Here is a 13,970-nt window from a genome sequence, read left to right as displayed (position 1 = left end):
TGGCCTGCACGGGATCTGCATTCTGTATATAAGAAGAGTTAGGCCTAAGACCGTACTCACTTCTACCTGACTATAGATGAAGTAGGTGCCGTCCACCAGTACCTCCAGCTCCCCGCTGCGGGGATGTAGCTTAAACACCTTGGGGTTCATAGTGATGCGAGACCAGTCATTGAGCACTCCACCTGAAAGATCTCAGTATGAGAGAAGGGCAGTCACTCAGTACATGTCAGAATAATCTGGGCAATAGAAACAAGAATTATAAAGTTGTACACAACCTCCACCCCATCCCTATGCAACCAGAGTAGCCCAGGAGGCCAAGCTTTAAGAAGAGCATTTGCAAGCTCAGGGGGTCTGCCTGTTTTGTCTTCCTCTTTTTCCCTGACTCCTCCATCCAGTAGGAGGAGGAGTCAGGGAAACACCTTGTAGTTAGAATTGTAGGTGGGGAGTAAGAAGAGAGTGGGCACACAGACCAATTTTCTTTGTTGTTCTGGGGCCTGCACAGGCAAAATTCAGACACCGAGTGGCAGGCTAGCTCTTATAATGCCAGTTGATTTCACCAGCCATAATTCCTCAATCTCTTTCCTGTCATAGGTTCATGGATTTTGTCCTCCATAAGAGATTCCTCCACACCCACTCCTTTCTGAAAAGCCTCTCTGGGCCCCCAGGAAACCACTGAGCCCAAGAATTGTCGACCTGGAGAACCTTAGGGATTAGGGGTGTAACTTCATGGCAGCCAGAGAGTGTAACTACCAGTAATAAGGCCCATGGGGGAGAAGGGTATTTATGAGAGGGAAGGGAAGACTGCCAGGCAGCATTAGAACCAGTCAAGAGGATGGCAACGGTGTCTAGGAGCTGACGCACCCCTGGCAAAGCTTCTGTCTCTCAGTCCCACCCCATTTGGGGTGGAGGGGCTACCATACTGCCTTGTCCTTGGCCCAACACAGAACCAGCATGTGAGGATGAAGAGCTCCTTTTCCATCCTGCGGGGGGAGGGGTGCCCTCCCACCACAAGAGAAGGAAGTCCAAGCCTATGGGGCCTTTCCCCCGAAAAGCCATCTGTTCTCTACCCAAGAAGTTATGTTTTGAACATCCATCCTTGGCTAGTCTCAGGATGCCTGCCTCTTTAAGGCATGAGGAAACTGGCCTTCTGGAAAAGGTGACCATCTTCCCCTGAGGTGATGATGGGATAGGAGTTAGGAAGAGATTCCTTGGTTCAACCCCTTCAAATACACTCTGCTTATGTCCTACTACCCTTAGCTCCTCACTTCTGCTCCTGGTACAAGTGAAGATTAGCAGAGACTGCTACTGGGATCTAGCCTAGAGGGGCTGGGACTAGTCTTGTGATGTGCTAATGGGAGCAAAATCAGTAGATTCTGGCACAGAATAAATACAGAGGCCACCCATCCAGACACCCAAACATGTCTATTTCTTGTCTGTTTCACTCCTCCTGGACAGATGGTGGTCATGGGTCACCCAGAGTCCTAGGGCCTAAGGCACCTGGTTCCAGCAGGACTGCTTGGGTTTTGATGCCATTCTGCTTCTACTTACACTTCTGAGGCACGCATCCAGATGGTAGTCCCAGATGTAGCTAAGCCCAGTCATTAAGAAAGCTGAGCCCAGCCAGATCGAAACTGACTGGCTTCTTCAAAGCTGTCCCCATGTAGTAGGTTCCTTAACATTTATTTACTGTGTCCATACTCTCAGCCCAGCCCTTCCCTTCCCCTCCAAGCTCCGTACGCATCTGGCATCTTGACTGGCTTGCTGCTTCCCAAGGCTCCTGGGGGTTCATGCATTTAAGGCTCTGTGCATCTTGGGGATTGGACATTATTTCAAACATTTTTATTTAGTGAATGTCTCTTTGGGGAAGAAAATTAACCTAATCACTTAGTGGTGTGTACACATACATTACTGAAGTAGCATAGTGCAGTGGAAAGAGTCAGCCAGATGTGGTTTTGAATCCAAGCTTCTACACTTAACTGAAATCTTGGGTGAATTAATTAACCTCTCTGAGCTTCAGTTTCTGGCTCTGTAAGAAGGAGCTAATACCTACCTCATAGGGTTGTTGTGAAGATCGAATAAAATAAAAAAAGAAAACATGTTGAAAACTGTGAAGTACCATACAAATATAAGGCACTATGATTTATTATGGTATTGTCCAATCTCTCTGGGACTCTGTTTCCCCATCTCCTAAAAGCAGGAATTACATTAAATTGGTGTTTCTTAACCTCATTACACCTGTTCTCCCTTTTTATAGACACTATCATGGCATACTTCCTGGAGAATCTAACATGCCCCCTCCGCCCTTCATCACCTCCCTGTATAGACCTACCAGACAATTATTTGAAGTCATGTAGTTTTTCCCTTCTCTGATTTGTATTGTGAGAATGTTGATCAAACTACACATATCCCATGGTGACTCTGACAGCACTTCCATCTCCTAACATTTCCATTTCATCTAAATGAAGTCTCAAGTCCCTTTCAGCTTCCTCACCAGTGTTTCTAATTGCAATTTGGGTGTTGCAGCTGGTCGTGGTGCAAGCAATTACCCAGGACAGACAGCAGAGGGCAAAATGGAATAGAGAATGGCCCCCTAGTGCCCAGGGTATCTCAGGGGTCTGGGAGTAACTAGTCTGGGTGATTATTTGGAAGCTGGGAGTAAAGAGGAGGAGCAGCTCCTCTTATCTACAGAGCTGACTCTGACTCTTACCATTCTTGACTTGAATTGCTGACCCTTGGCCCTGCAGATGCACCACAGCTGGCTGGGAGGATGACAAGGATAGAGAGAAGAACCACTGTGAGAAATGACTGCTCACTTAGCCACCAGTTTCCACCTCTGACTTCTAGTCTCCTTTCTGATTCCAATTCGGATCCTTCTCCCCATCCTAGGATGCTAGTGACCACAGTGTGACAAGAGGATAATATGATTTTGTAGTTTGGCCACTTCCTAGCTATGTGACCGCTACCAAATATGATGCATCTGAGCCTTGTTTTCCTTACTGTAATGTGGGGATTAGGAAATTTCTGGCTTCTCTCACAGAATGTTTGAAGATCAAATGAGGTGATGGATACAAAATTGCCCTGGAAGCCATCACGCTCTATGCAGCTGCTATGTGGGTTTAATTGTGGCCAAACAGCTGTAGTGAGGGAGGCTAAGATGAAACAAGGCCAGGCAGCAGAACCTGCCAATAAAGACAGATTAGGAAGCTCAAAGACTAGGGAGGTGCCCTTCAGGCAATTAAGGCTGGGGATGGCCTGGAGCTGGTTGGCTGAGGACATAGGTACTCTTAACCCTCTAAGCTCCTGATCCCAGGTGGTCTGGTGCTGACATGGTGTCTGGAGTGGCCTGTGGAGTTGGAGGCCAAGGTGAATAGGGCCTGCCAGTAGCTCATTTTACCTGTCTACCATGTGTGGATATGGTAACCCTCAGTCTCCTGTGGAATGGGGAAAATGGCCAAGGGAGAACTCAGTTCCCTGAGTTAAAGACAGACCCTGGGGCAAAGCTTTTGTATTCAGAGAGATAGGAGTGGCTCTGAGGGGGAAAAAAAAAACTCAGAACCTCCAGGGTATCCTCACAAAATAAAGCCTGAGCAAATTTAATAGGTGGCAAAGTCAAAGGTGGCTCTAGTCTGTGGCCTTCCCTCCTCCCCAGGGAGAGCAATGCCCAGCCAACCTGGTTCTCTCGAGTTCCAGCTTTATCTGCAGCACCTGTGAAAGAGGACAGGCCAATTAGAAGACTGACTCTTCCTACTTCCCTTTCTCCTCACCCAGGGAGCCAATGGCAGGGAGCTGTGATCCCTGCAGCCAAGCCTTGCAATGGGAGAGGACACCCTTTTCGTCTGTCACTTGTCCCTGACTAGCAAGTCCTACTGACACCCACAGAGACAGATGAAAGAGCATTCCTGTCACTGTGTAACCCTGAGACAAGTCTTTAGCCTTTTGCTTGATTTCTATTAATTTTCTTCATAGAGTGCATTGCCATTTGTAAGTATCCTGCTTCTTTAATCATCTCTTTCTGCCTCTAGGACATAAACTACATGAGAACAAGAATAACTCTTACACATAGAAAGTGCTCGATTAATATTCATGGAAAGATTAAATGGGAAAAAATCCAACTCCATCTCCTGTGGCCACGGTAACACTGATCATTCCTGTTTGAACTATGAATCAAAGAATCTGAGTCCTGCTGCAGAATTTGTTGACCTAGAGAAGTCGGATGTAAAGAGTTCATTTCTTTAAAACCTCAGGATACAGAAAGAGAGCAGGAGAGGGAAATAACAACTGGCCCAAGCCCAGGCAATTTGACTCCTGTCAAATCCAGTTAGGTAGTTTTGGATCTGCATCTATATTTCTTGGATGCCCTTCTGGGCCTACAGGGAAAGATGCCAAGAGACGGAATGCTATTCGAACGGGTAATGCGGTTGGCTAAGGATGTAGTACAAGGAGCACTTGATTCCTCGACAGGATGGTCTTGATGCCTGGTTTTGTTTCTCCCATAGCCTGAGTGATTCATAAGTTTTCAACTCCTTGACTCTCAGCAACTACTTATCTACCTCTCAGAAGGTGATCTTAGAATTTATGGGATAAGACTATTGTAGGGCTGGTATCTTGCCCAGTCCTGAACATTCCTCCCCATATCAACATCAGCACAGGAATTAGATGCTGGCAATCAGAGCAGACCCAATCCATCTCCTACAGGAAGTTCAGTGAATCCTCAGGGCCTCTGTCTCAGGCTCATATGAGTCTACTAGCCCATTATAGGGAGGCCTAGAGCCGTGGTCAGCAAACTGCAGCTCGAGAGCCACATGCAGCTCTTTGGCCCCTTGAGTGTGGCTCTTTCACAAAATACCACGCGGCTTGGGCAAGTCTATTTTAAAGAAGTGGCGTTAGAAGTTTAAGTTTAAAAAATTTGGCTCTCAAAAGAAATTTCAATCGTTGTACTATTGATTTTTGGCTCTGTTGACCAATGAACTTGTTGACCACTGGCCTAAAGTAAAGGAGAACTTGTAATAGAAGGGTTGAGACAGGTCAAGAACGGGTGTCTCCTGGACAGGTTGGTATAAACAAGAAGTTAGAGCAGGTCAGATCCTACTGGCTTGTTTAATCTCTAATTTTACACTGAGCTAGGAGACCTGTATTTTTTATTGCACAGCCATACCACCAGAAGCATTTGAAACTGCTCCCAGGATAACCCATCCCTGTTCTATTAAAGTACTGGTAAAGAAGCCTTTGGGGGTGGGGGGGAGAGAAAATAGGAACTCACCAGAAGGCCCTTGGAGGCCAGGAGGTCCTTGAGGACCAGGAGGACCTGGAGGGCCAGGAGGGCCCATAACAGTTGTTCCTGGAATTCCAGGAATCCCTGGAATCCCTGGGGGTCCCTGGGGTCCTGGTGGTCCTGGAGGTCCTGGGGGGCCATTTGGCCCAGGAGGTCCTGCCTTCTTTCCTGAAAAACAAGAGTCAGTGTTCTATTTGTAGTTATTGAGTGAGGATATACTATCAGTTCAATGGACTTGCAATGACAAATAGTCAGCACTCTGAGAATTCCTGCTATTAAAGAGGTGAACACCTTTGTCACACATTTCTCTCCCCCTGCCCCCCATTCCTTTCATGAATAATCATTTATGGAATTGGGTTTGAAGATAATAGAAATAAATGGTCCTCAAGGAGCTCAGTCTAGTGAGGAGACAGACACAGTCACAGGAAAGCAGAAGTGCCATATTCATGGTGGGGACAAAATACTGAAGAGGTCAGGAAGGGCTTCATAAAAGATGTTATATTTCAGCTGAGTCCAAAGGATCTGAATTACCAAGTGGCCAGTTTTCAGAATACTGAGAATTGGGCTATTGTCAAAGAGAGTGGCTTTCATGTTTACTTTCCTGTTTGGTGGATTGATGCAGATGGAAGAGAAAGCTAGGAGGACAGCCTGCCCTTAGGAGTAACATCAGCTGCAGGAAGGTTTCCTATGGGAGGCAGGATGTGCAGGAACTGGTGTCATCGAGGAAGTGCTTGCTGGGAATGAGGAATGGGAGGGAGGGAGAAAGAGAGGAAGGGGAAGGAGAGGCTAGGAGTAGAAAGAGCTGAGGAGGAGGCAGCAGACTTTACTTTCTCAGCTGATCTCTCAGTATTATTTTTAAAGATCTCTGGGGAAGGAAATTCTGCACACTCTCATGTCCCAACATTCATTACCCCTCACTGTTAGGAAGTTTTTCTGTATATTTAATTGAAATCCCTTCTACAACAGTTTAAGGTCTTTGTGTAGATAGAGAAGAATAGTTACCATCATACAATCCTTGTATTCTCAAAGACACTGTCACCTATTAACCTCTATTTTATAGATAATCCAGTTTCCCAGTCTTTCTTCAGAGGCCCTATTCTCCTATTCTTGAATGTATTATTAATCAAGCCCACCCAATCCTCCCCTTTTTGTCCTCACTATCCTTTCAGACAGTCCTGATCTTCCTATTTCAAGTTCCAGTCCTCCTGACAACCCCAAGAGCATACTGCAGTACTGAACCCAAACCTGCAGCTCATCCTGCTTGGTTCCTCTGCTCTGTGCAGCCCATTCAAGCACTGTAGGTAGTCACAGGTGGCTGTCTCCTTCCTCCCTTTCCCATTTTCTCAGTTTGGTGGAAGTCCCAGGAATGGAAACCTTTTATCAGACTCCACCACAATGTCTTCACTGGTGGTACTTTCTTAGTTTTAAATACAACCCTCGAGTCTCACATACCGTATTTTCCAGCGTATAAGACGACCCCCTAATTTTACAGTTAAAACATAGGTTTAGGTCTATATTTGCTGTATAAGACTACCTCCCACTTCCGAGGCAACACCAGTTCTTTTTTTAATAGACCGCCTCTCTGATTCTGGCCAATCTGAGCAGGCTTTTTACTAGAACACAGTGTAGCTTCGGCTATAGAACATGTATAATTTGCATGCATAAAAAGCCTGCTTGGATTGGCTGAGTTAGAGAGGCGGTCCGAGCAGCCTTGCAGTGATTGGTGCGGGATCGAGTTGGAAAATTCGTTTAGCGGCATATGGATACGTTTTTCGGTATATACTCGGCGTATAAGACGACCTCCCGATATATTTTTTTTTCCGTTGACTGTTTTTCATTTCAAAAGTCGTCTTATATGCCGGAAAATACGGTACCTCCTTACTGCTCCCCAATTCCCTGCTCTGCAGCCTTATAGACAGAAAAATCTTGTCTGATTTAGCATGTTCTCCTTTAAGAATAATGCTGCATGCTTAAGAAACCAAATTCCCATGGCAACATATTCAAAAGGCCAGTTGTCCATGTCTAAGCATACAATGGGGTCATTGTGGGGCCCCTTGCCAGGAGAAGGAAGGTCCTGAGAGCCTCTCTCCCAGGGAAGCCCCTGTTGCCATAAAGACCTAGAGGTAGGAGCTTCAGCATTTTCACTGCACTTAGAAGCAAAAGATTGTATCTTCCCAGTTTCTAGATCTAGCCAATTTGAAGATGCTGAACAAGAAAGCCATTTTCTTTCAGATTCGGGCAGCTTCCAAGTAAGTCTCATTCAGCGCCCGTTTCAATCCCAACTAGTGTCGTGGAAAGAACATGTAGTCAGGAGATAAAGCCATAGCTCCCAAATCCGCCATGGACACATTTTGGGCAAATTGCTTCCTCTTGGGGAGCCTTAGTTTCTTCATCAGTGACTTCTCTAAATTTCCTCCCAAGACTGAGGTTCCTTAAGGAGCACTGACTTCCCACTGGTAGTCAGGAAACTACCCTAGTCTGAATGTAAGGGTTGCTTCTCCTTCACTGTTCTCTGGGCTGTGTAGACACAGAAGATGGTGCACATTGGGCTGTTCTATGTTCCAGAATTCGCAGGCCTCACAGTAATTTTTAAAGCTAGAGGGTTTTCTGTGGGTAGTACAACTTTGGTGTTAATACTGTGATTCTCTTGTGATTACTAATGTAATTTTGGAGGAATTATAGCCAGAAACTCCTCCAGTCAAAGAGAATAATGGTTGCAGTGTAAACAAAGAATGTTCACTTATGAAAATGATAGAAGGCATTTAGGGAAAAGCTCTTGCTGTGATCTAGTTCTGCAGCTGGCCCTCTTTGCTCCTCAGCACCAAGTTTTAGTCAAGAGTGCTTGCATACTGGCAGAAAGTAGGTCCAAAGAGGAGCATGACCCTTGGCCAAGAAGATGGCTTTAGAGGATTGAATTTGTTCTCCGGATTTCCTTATTTTAACAGAGCACTTCCGATACAAAAGTCCAGAGACTTTTGTACTTAGAAAGTTATCCTTTGTAGTCTTAGATGAAAGTATACATTCTTTTTAAATATAGCCTTTACAAAAGGGTATTTTGCTAACCTATTAGCAAAGTCCAAGTAGTTGAAAGAACAACTAAAAGCAAGTGAGTGAAAATGTGTGTGTGTGTGTGTGTGTGTGTGTGTGTGTGTGAGAGAGAGAGAGAGAGAGAGAGAGAGAGAGAGAGAGAGAGAGAGAGAGAGAGAAAGAGAGATTTCATTCAAGAATGGAAATTAACTAAATTTAAATGAACTCTTCAGGCATGTGCCTATTCACTGTGTCCATAGAAATTTGTATTAAATGGCTTCTAAATCACTTTCAGCCAAAGTAGATGTTTAAGTCCTCTATGCATCTCCTCCCAGTAATGGCCCATACACAGGTAGCAGTGTGAGGCAGTGACTCAAGTCCTTGGCAGAGGTATTGAAATCTGAATGTAATTCCAGAGCTTCTGGCCTAGATAGCTGTCTTCTATTGCCATTCTCAGGGCTCACCCATCAGATAACACCGAGATTGGGAGCTGCTTTCAACCACACACATGCCATACCCTCTGGGAAATCACTAGCCTACTTGCTTCTCCCTAAACATGCCATGCTCTTTCATGTTTTTGTGAGAACTGAGTATGCTATTCCCTTTGATGGAGTGTCATCCCCTCTCTTTTTTCTCCCTCATCCTTCAAGTACAGGTCAAATACTCTTTTTTTCTGAGTTTGGTCTCTCACTCTCCCAAGGAGAACTACTAGTACTTGCGCCTTCTTGGTGCTCCCATAGCATGCTGTTCATTCCTTGATGACAGCATTTTTAGATTAGATAGTAATTATTTATGTGTGTACTTCCCATGATTCCAACTGCACTGGGATATTTTTGAGGAAAGGCACCATTTTTTTCATCTCTGTATCTCTACTTTTGACAAACATAAGATGCTTATTCACTGTCTAGTGAACAAGCAAGTAGAAAAAAAATACTAGTAGCTGTGATTAGAAATTGCTCTCAAGTCTACTTATTAGAAACACAAGTCATCCCCAGGCTTGTGTTAGGAGCAGAGGGTGTCCTTCTTCAAGCCAGGTGAGCATTCTGGGTTTGTTAAAATGTCTGTCTTAAAGGAATATGACAAGTGTTAAAAACTGCATGTTTGAAAGTCAAATTTACTTTCTTGGTGAATGCCCAGGCTCCACAGAAAAAGGTTTTTTCTCTAGCTCCAGCTCTCTGGCTGGTTTCCAGCTTTGTTCAGCTTAGGTCCACAGGAGGCCAGGTTTTTTCATGTGGCCACCACACCTCAACCCACCAGAGCACTCTTGTGCTCAGAGAAATGATAGGCAGCAGCTGAAGTCAGTCTTTGTGGCTAGTCTGGGGATGATAATGTACTCTATAAAGCTCCAGAAATCTTAACAGACAGAATCATTTCACTTAAAACATTTTAATGAAAAGTGATTAATTTCACTCTATTTTCTTCCTAGGTCAGAACATATAAACAAATAGATATTTAGATCTGCTTTTGCAATAGTTCTTTAGTCCCAAGGAGTGAACCATATTGCCTGATCTTGTAAACTATTTTGGAACTTGTTCTGTCTTTGGGTTCTCCTTAAATAAGCAAGCACTTGGGCTAGTCCTATGGCAAGCACACCACAGACTTACTGACCCAACAATGGCATAATGGATCTGCTCAACTAGAGCTTCTTTGAAAAGCTAAAAGATCAGGGTATTGCCAAAACCGGTTTGGCTCAGTGGCTAGAGCATCGGTCTGCGGATTAAAAGATCCTAGGTTCGATTCTAATCAAGGGCATGTACTTTGGTTGCGGGCACATCCCCAGTGGGGGCTGTGCAGGAGGCAGCTGATCAATGTTTCTCTCTCATTGATGTTTCTAACTCTCTGTCCCTCTCCCTTCCTCTCTGTTAAAAATCAATAAAATATATTTTAAAAAAAGATCAGGGTATTACTCAAGCCTAGTTTTTCCATTACAGAGAAAATTATATTGAAACCCCAAAGCAAGAAATACCTTCCCTGACTATCTGAAATATACGATAGGGATAACTTTGAGGCCAAGAAATAGGGTACTGACATCCCTCAGGAGGTAGTATATATACCTACTCCCTACTGGCTGTCTCAGGATTTGATTAATACCTGATCACTGACTTAATAAAGGAAGGGGGGGGGTGAAGAAGAGAAAGAAAAAGGGCAGGGGAAAGGGGCCAGTAAAAATAAATGAAAGATAAACTGAATTGTATGGATGAAGGAGCAAGAAAGAAAAACAAAATCAACATTCATATGTTGCCAGAGAAGCAATTCTATGTTTTGTGGATAACCACTGGAAACAATCTCTTTTCCCCCCCCCCCCCCCCCTTTGGAATCTATAACACTCAAGAAGATCCCATGTGAATGAATAAAATAACAGACAACCAGACTATAGAAATCCCACTGCCAGGATTCTTTTTCTTCTAATTTTAGAAAAGACAGGACATGACAGCAATTTAATCAAACCAGGAACTTACCCTTTTTCTTGTTTTTAACTGGACCTGTAACACAAATAAAATGGAAAATTAAATCACTGAAAATTAATAGAAAGTGTTTATTGTCCAAGACAGTCATAGGAGGGACCCCAAGACACTGCAAATTTGAGGAAGCCGCATGCCAAGGTCAGGTTATTGACAAGGTATCTCCCAACTATCAAACTTCCCAAGTCTTTTTATGATTGTTTTGCTCCTGTTGTAACAAGAAAGTTACAAGGAAGCTTCTTTCCTAGGGATAAAATCATTCAGGCTGCCTTGGGAGTAAGGGAATGGCTGCTTCTCTATAGAGCCAAAATGTCCATAAATGCAGAACTCCACAACCTTAGGACGGCATTCCAATAATTCTGCAAGTCCTGAGACTGAAGAGTTATGCATTCAGGCGAGGAGCTGATATGAAGTGTCATGTGCTGAATCTGGAAGGAAAAAAGGGTTATTTTCATGGAAGAAGCAGAGCAGCGGTAGTTAATATTTTAGTCACTTCCTTGTCATAATTTAATTAGTAATTAAAACAGTGCAACCACGGTATATGTGGGGGCCACATGAACTCTTACTGTAATTTACCATAAGTTAACAGACAATTTAAGGAAGTGTCAATAGTTTTATTGACAACTAGCTGTACCCGGCCATGCGTTGCTGTGGCTCAGTCTGGTTAAATGGAAAAGAAAGAAAAGAGAAAGCACATGTTTCTAATGTGTTTAATTTCACAATGCTTGTGGGTATACAATATTTTTTGTTGTTCCATTGTCTGTGCAGATATAGAAATTATCTGGTTTGCCGATTCTAGATATGCAATATATAATTATATGAACATAGATGCCAAAATCCTCAACAAAATTCCAGCAAATCGGCTTCAGCAGTACATTAGGAAGACCATACACCATGACCAAGAAGGATTTATCCCAGGGATGCAAGGATGGTACAATATCTGCAAATCAATAAACTTGATACATTATATAATCAAATTGAGAGATAAAAATCATATAGTCATATCAACTGATGCAGAAAAAGCATTTGAGAAAATCCAACACCCTTTCTTGATAAAAACTCTCAGCAAGGTAGGAATAGAAGGATCATACCTCCACATAATAAAAGCCATATACGACAAACCCATCGCCAACATCACACTCAATAGGCAAGAACTAAAACCGTTTCCCCTAAGAAGAGGAACAAGACAGGGATGTCCACTCTCACCACTCCTGTTCAACATAGTACTGGAAGTACTAGCCATTGCGATCAGAGAAGACGACGACATAAAAGGCATCCTAATTGGAAAAGAAAAAGTAAACTATCCTTATTAACAGATGACATGATATTTACATTGAAAACTCTAAAGACTCCATCAAAAAATTATTAGACTTAATAAATGAATTTGACAATGTAGCAGGATACAAAATTAATGCCAAGAAATATATGGCATTTCTTTACACCACTAGTGAACTTACAGAAAAAGAGACTAAGAAGGCAATCACATTTATCATCACAGCAAAAAAATTAAGATACCTAGGAATAAACTTAACCAAAGAGGTAAAAGACCTATATGCGAAAAACTATTGGACACTGAAAAAAGAGATAGAGGAAGACATAAACAGATGGAAGAACATACCATGTCCATGGATTGGTAGAATCGACATCATCAAAATGTCTATACTACCCAAAACAATCTATAGATTTAATGCAATCAATTAAAATACCAACAGCATATTTCACAGACCTAGAACAAACTCTGCAAAAATTCATCTAGAATATAAAACAACCCTGAATAGCTGTAGCAATTCTGAGAAAGAAAAAGAAAGTAGGTGGGATGTCAATACCAGATATCAAGCTGTATTACAAAACCACTGTTCTTAAAACAGCCCAGAAATGGCACAAGAACAGACATATAGATCAATGGAATAGAATAGAGAACCCAGGAATCTACTCAAACCGCTCTGCCCAATTAATATTTGATAAAAGAGGCATGAGCATACAATGGAGTAAAGATAGTCTCTCCAATAAATGGTGTTGGGAAAACTGTACAGATATATGGAAAAAAATGAAATTAGATCACCAACTTACACCATACACAAAAATAAACTGAAAATGGATAAAGGACTTAAACATAAGATGGGAAACCATAAAAATACTAGAAGAATCCACAGGCAGCAAAATCTCACAAATATGCTAAAGCAATTTCTTCACTGATACTGCTCTTAGGGCAATGGAAACTAAAGATAAAATAAACAAATTGGAATACATAAGAATAAAAAGCTTCTGGACAGTAAAGGAAACCATCAACAAAACAACAAGAGAGGAGAAAACAAGATGGCGGCATAGATAAGCACCTAAACTGCTGCCTTGCACAACAATTTCAAAACAGCAACTCAAAGACAGAACAGACATCACCCAGAACAACAGGAAACCTGGCTGAGTGGAAATTCTACACCTAGAAGGAAAGAGAAAAGCTCACAGAGAATCAGAGGAGTCGCAAAGGGCTGAGGTACGGAGACACACCCACAGAGAGGAAGGGCAGCAGAGTGTCTGGCTCGTTTCTCTGGCATGGGGGGGGGGGGGGGGGGAGGCTGGTAAAGGAAGCCCTCTACTGCACTAAACTCCAGTTCTGAATGCACTGAACTCCAGTTCTGGCTGAAACCCTGTGGATTCAGGCTCATAAAGGGGAAGTCTGGACTGTCAGGTAGAGAGAAAGGCACATGGAGCCTCGGAGACTCAGGGGAGCCATAGCAGGCAGAGTTATAGAGGCTCAGGCAAGCATGCATAGAGAAGTCTGTCTGCAGAGGTTGCCATAGCCTTTCCCTGCCATAGACTTTCCTTTCGATAGCACAAGGCAATCAAAAGCCCCTGACTGCAATGAACCCCAGTTCCAACTGCACTGAAACTCAGTTCCGGGCGAGCCCCAGGGGACCCACACTCTTATGGGGGAAATCTGGACTGTCAGGTGGAAACTCAAGGGAGCCACAAAAAGCAGATGTCTAGAGGCGCATGCGCAAGTATGCTCAGACAAGACTGCTGACTTTGCCACTGGCTGCAGGGAACCTGAATCCTGACTGCGCTGAACTCCAGTGCTGGGTGAGAATCTGAGAAACCAGATTCATTCAGGGAGAAACTGGACTGTGTGACAGCAGACGAAACTCGAGGGTGGCTTTCTCTCAGAGGTGCTTGCAGCGATTACTGAGGGACACTGAGACCCAGGGTCCTCA

The 13,970-nt window shown here is 43.6% G+C and overlaps 1 protein-coding gene across 8 annotated transcripts in view; it reads right to left on the bottom strand.

The window, feature by feature from the left end:
* Positions 1-13,970, bottom strand: part of EDA (ectodysplasin A) — a 484,681-nt gene that overhangs the window by 18,593 nt on the left and 452,118 nt on the right. For 2 of the 8 annotated variants that reach the window (XR_006739840.1, XM_036411452.2), the window contains exons 3-7: positions 10,759-10,782; positions 5,261-5,440; positions 3,671-3,705; positions 2,708-2,759; positions 61-191 (exon numbers count right to left, since the gene is read on the bottom strand). Coding sequence is in view for 7 of the 8 variants with exons in the window: in XM_036411452.2 (XP_036267345.1) it covers positions 61-191; positions 2,708-2,759; positions 3,671-3,705; positions 5,261-5,440; positions 10,759-10,782 (422 nt within the window). In the remaining variant the exon portion in view is untranslated. The remainder of the gene's footprint in view (positions 1-60; positions 192-2,707; positions 2,760-3,670; positions 3,706-5,260; positions 5,441-10,758; positions 10,783-13,970) is intronic. The other 6 variants (XM_036411453.2, XM_036411457.2, XM_036411454.2 and 3 more) reach the window with 6 other exon arrangements.

Source organism: Pipistrellus kuhlii, unplaced genomic scaffold, assembly GCF_014108245.1.
Source record: "Pipistrellus kuhlii isolate mPipKuh1 unplaced genomic scaffold, mPipKuh1.p scaffold_m20_p_40, whole genome shotgun sequence".
In the NCBI taxonomy this organism is placed as follows: Eukaryota; Metazoa; Chordata; class Mammalia; order Chiroptera; family Vespertilionidae; genus Pipistrellus; species Pipistrellus kuhlii.
Note: the sequence above shows the minus strand (reverse complement) of the source record. Positions and strands in the feature narration are given on the sequence as shown.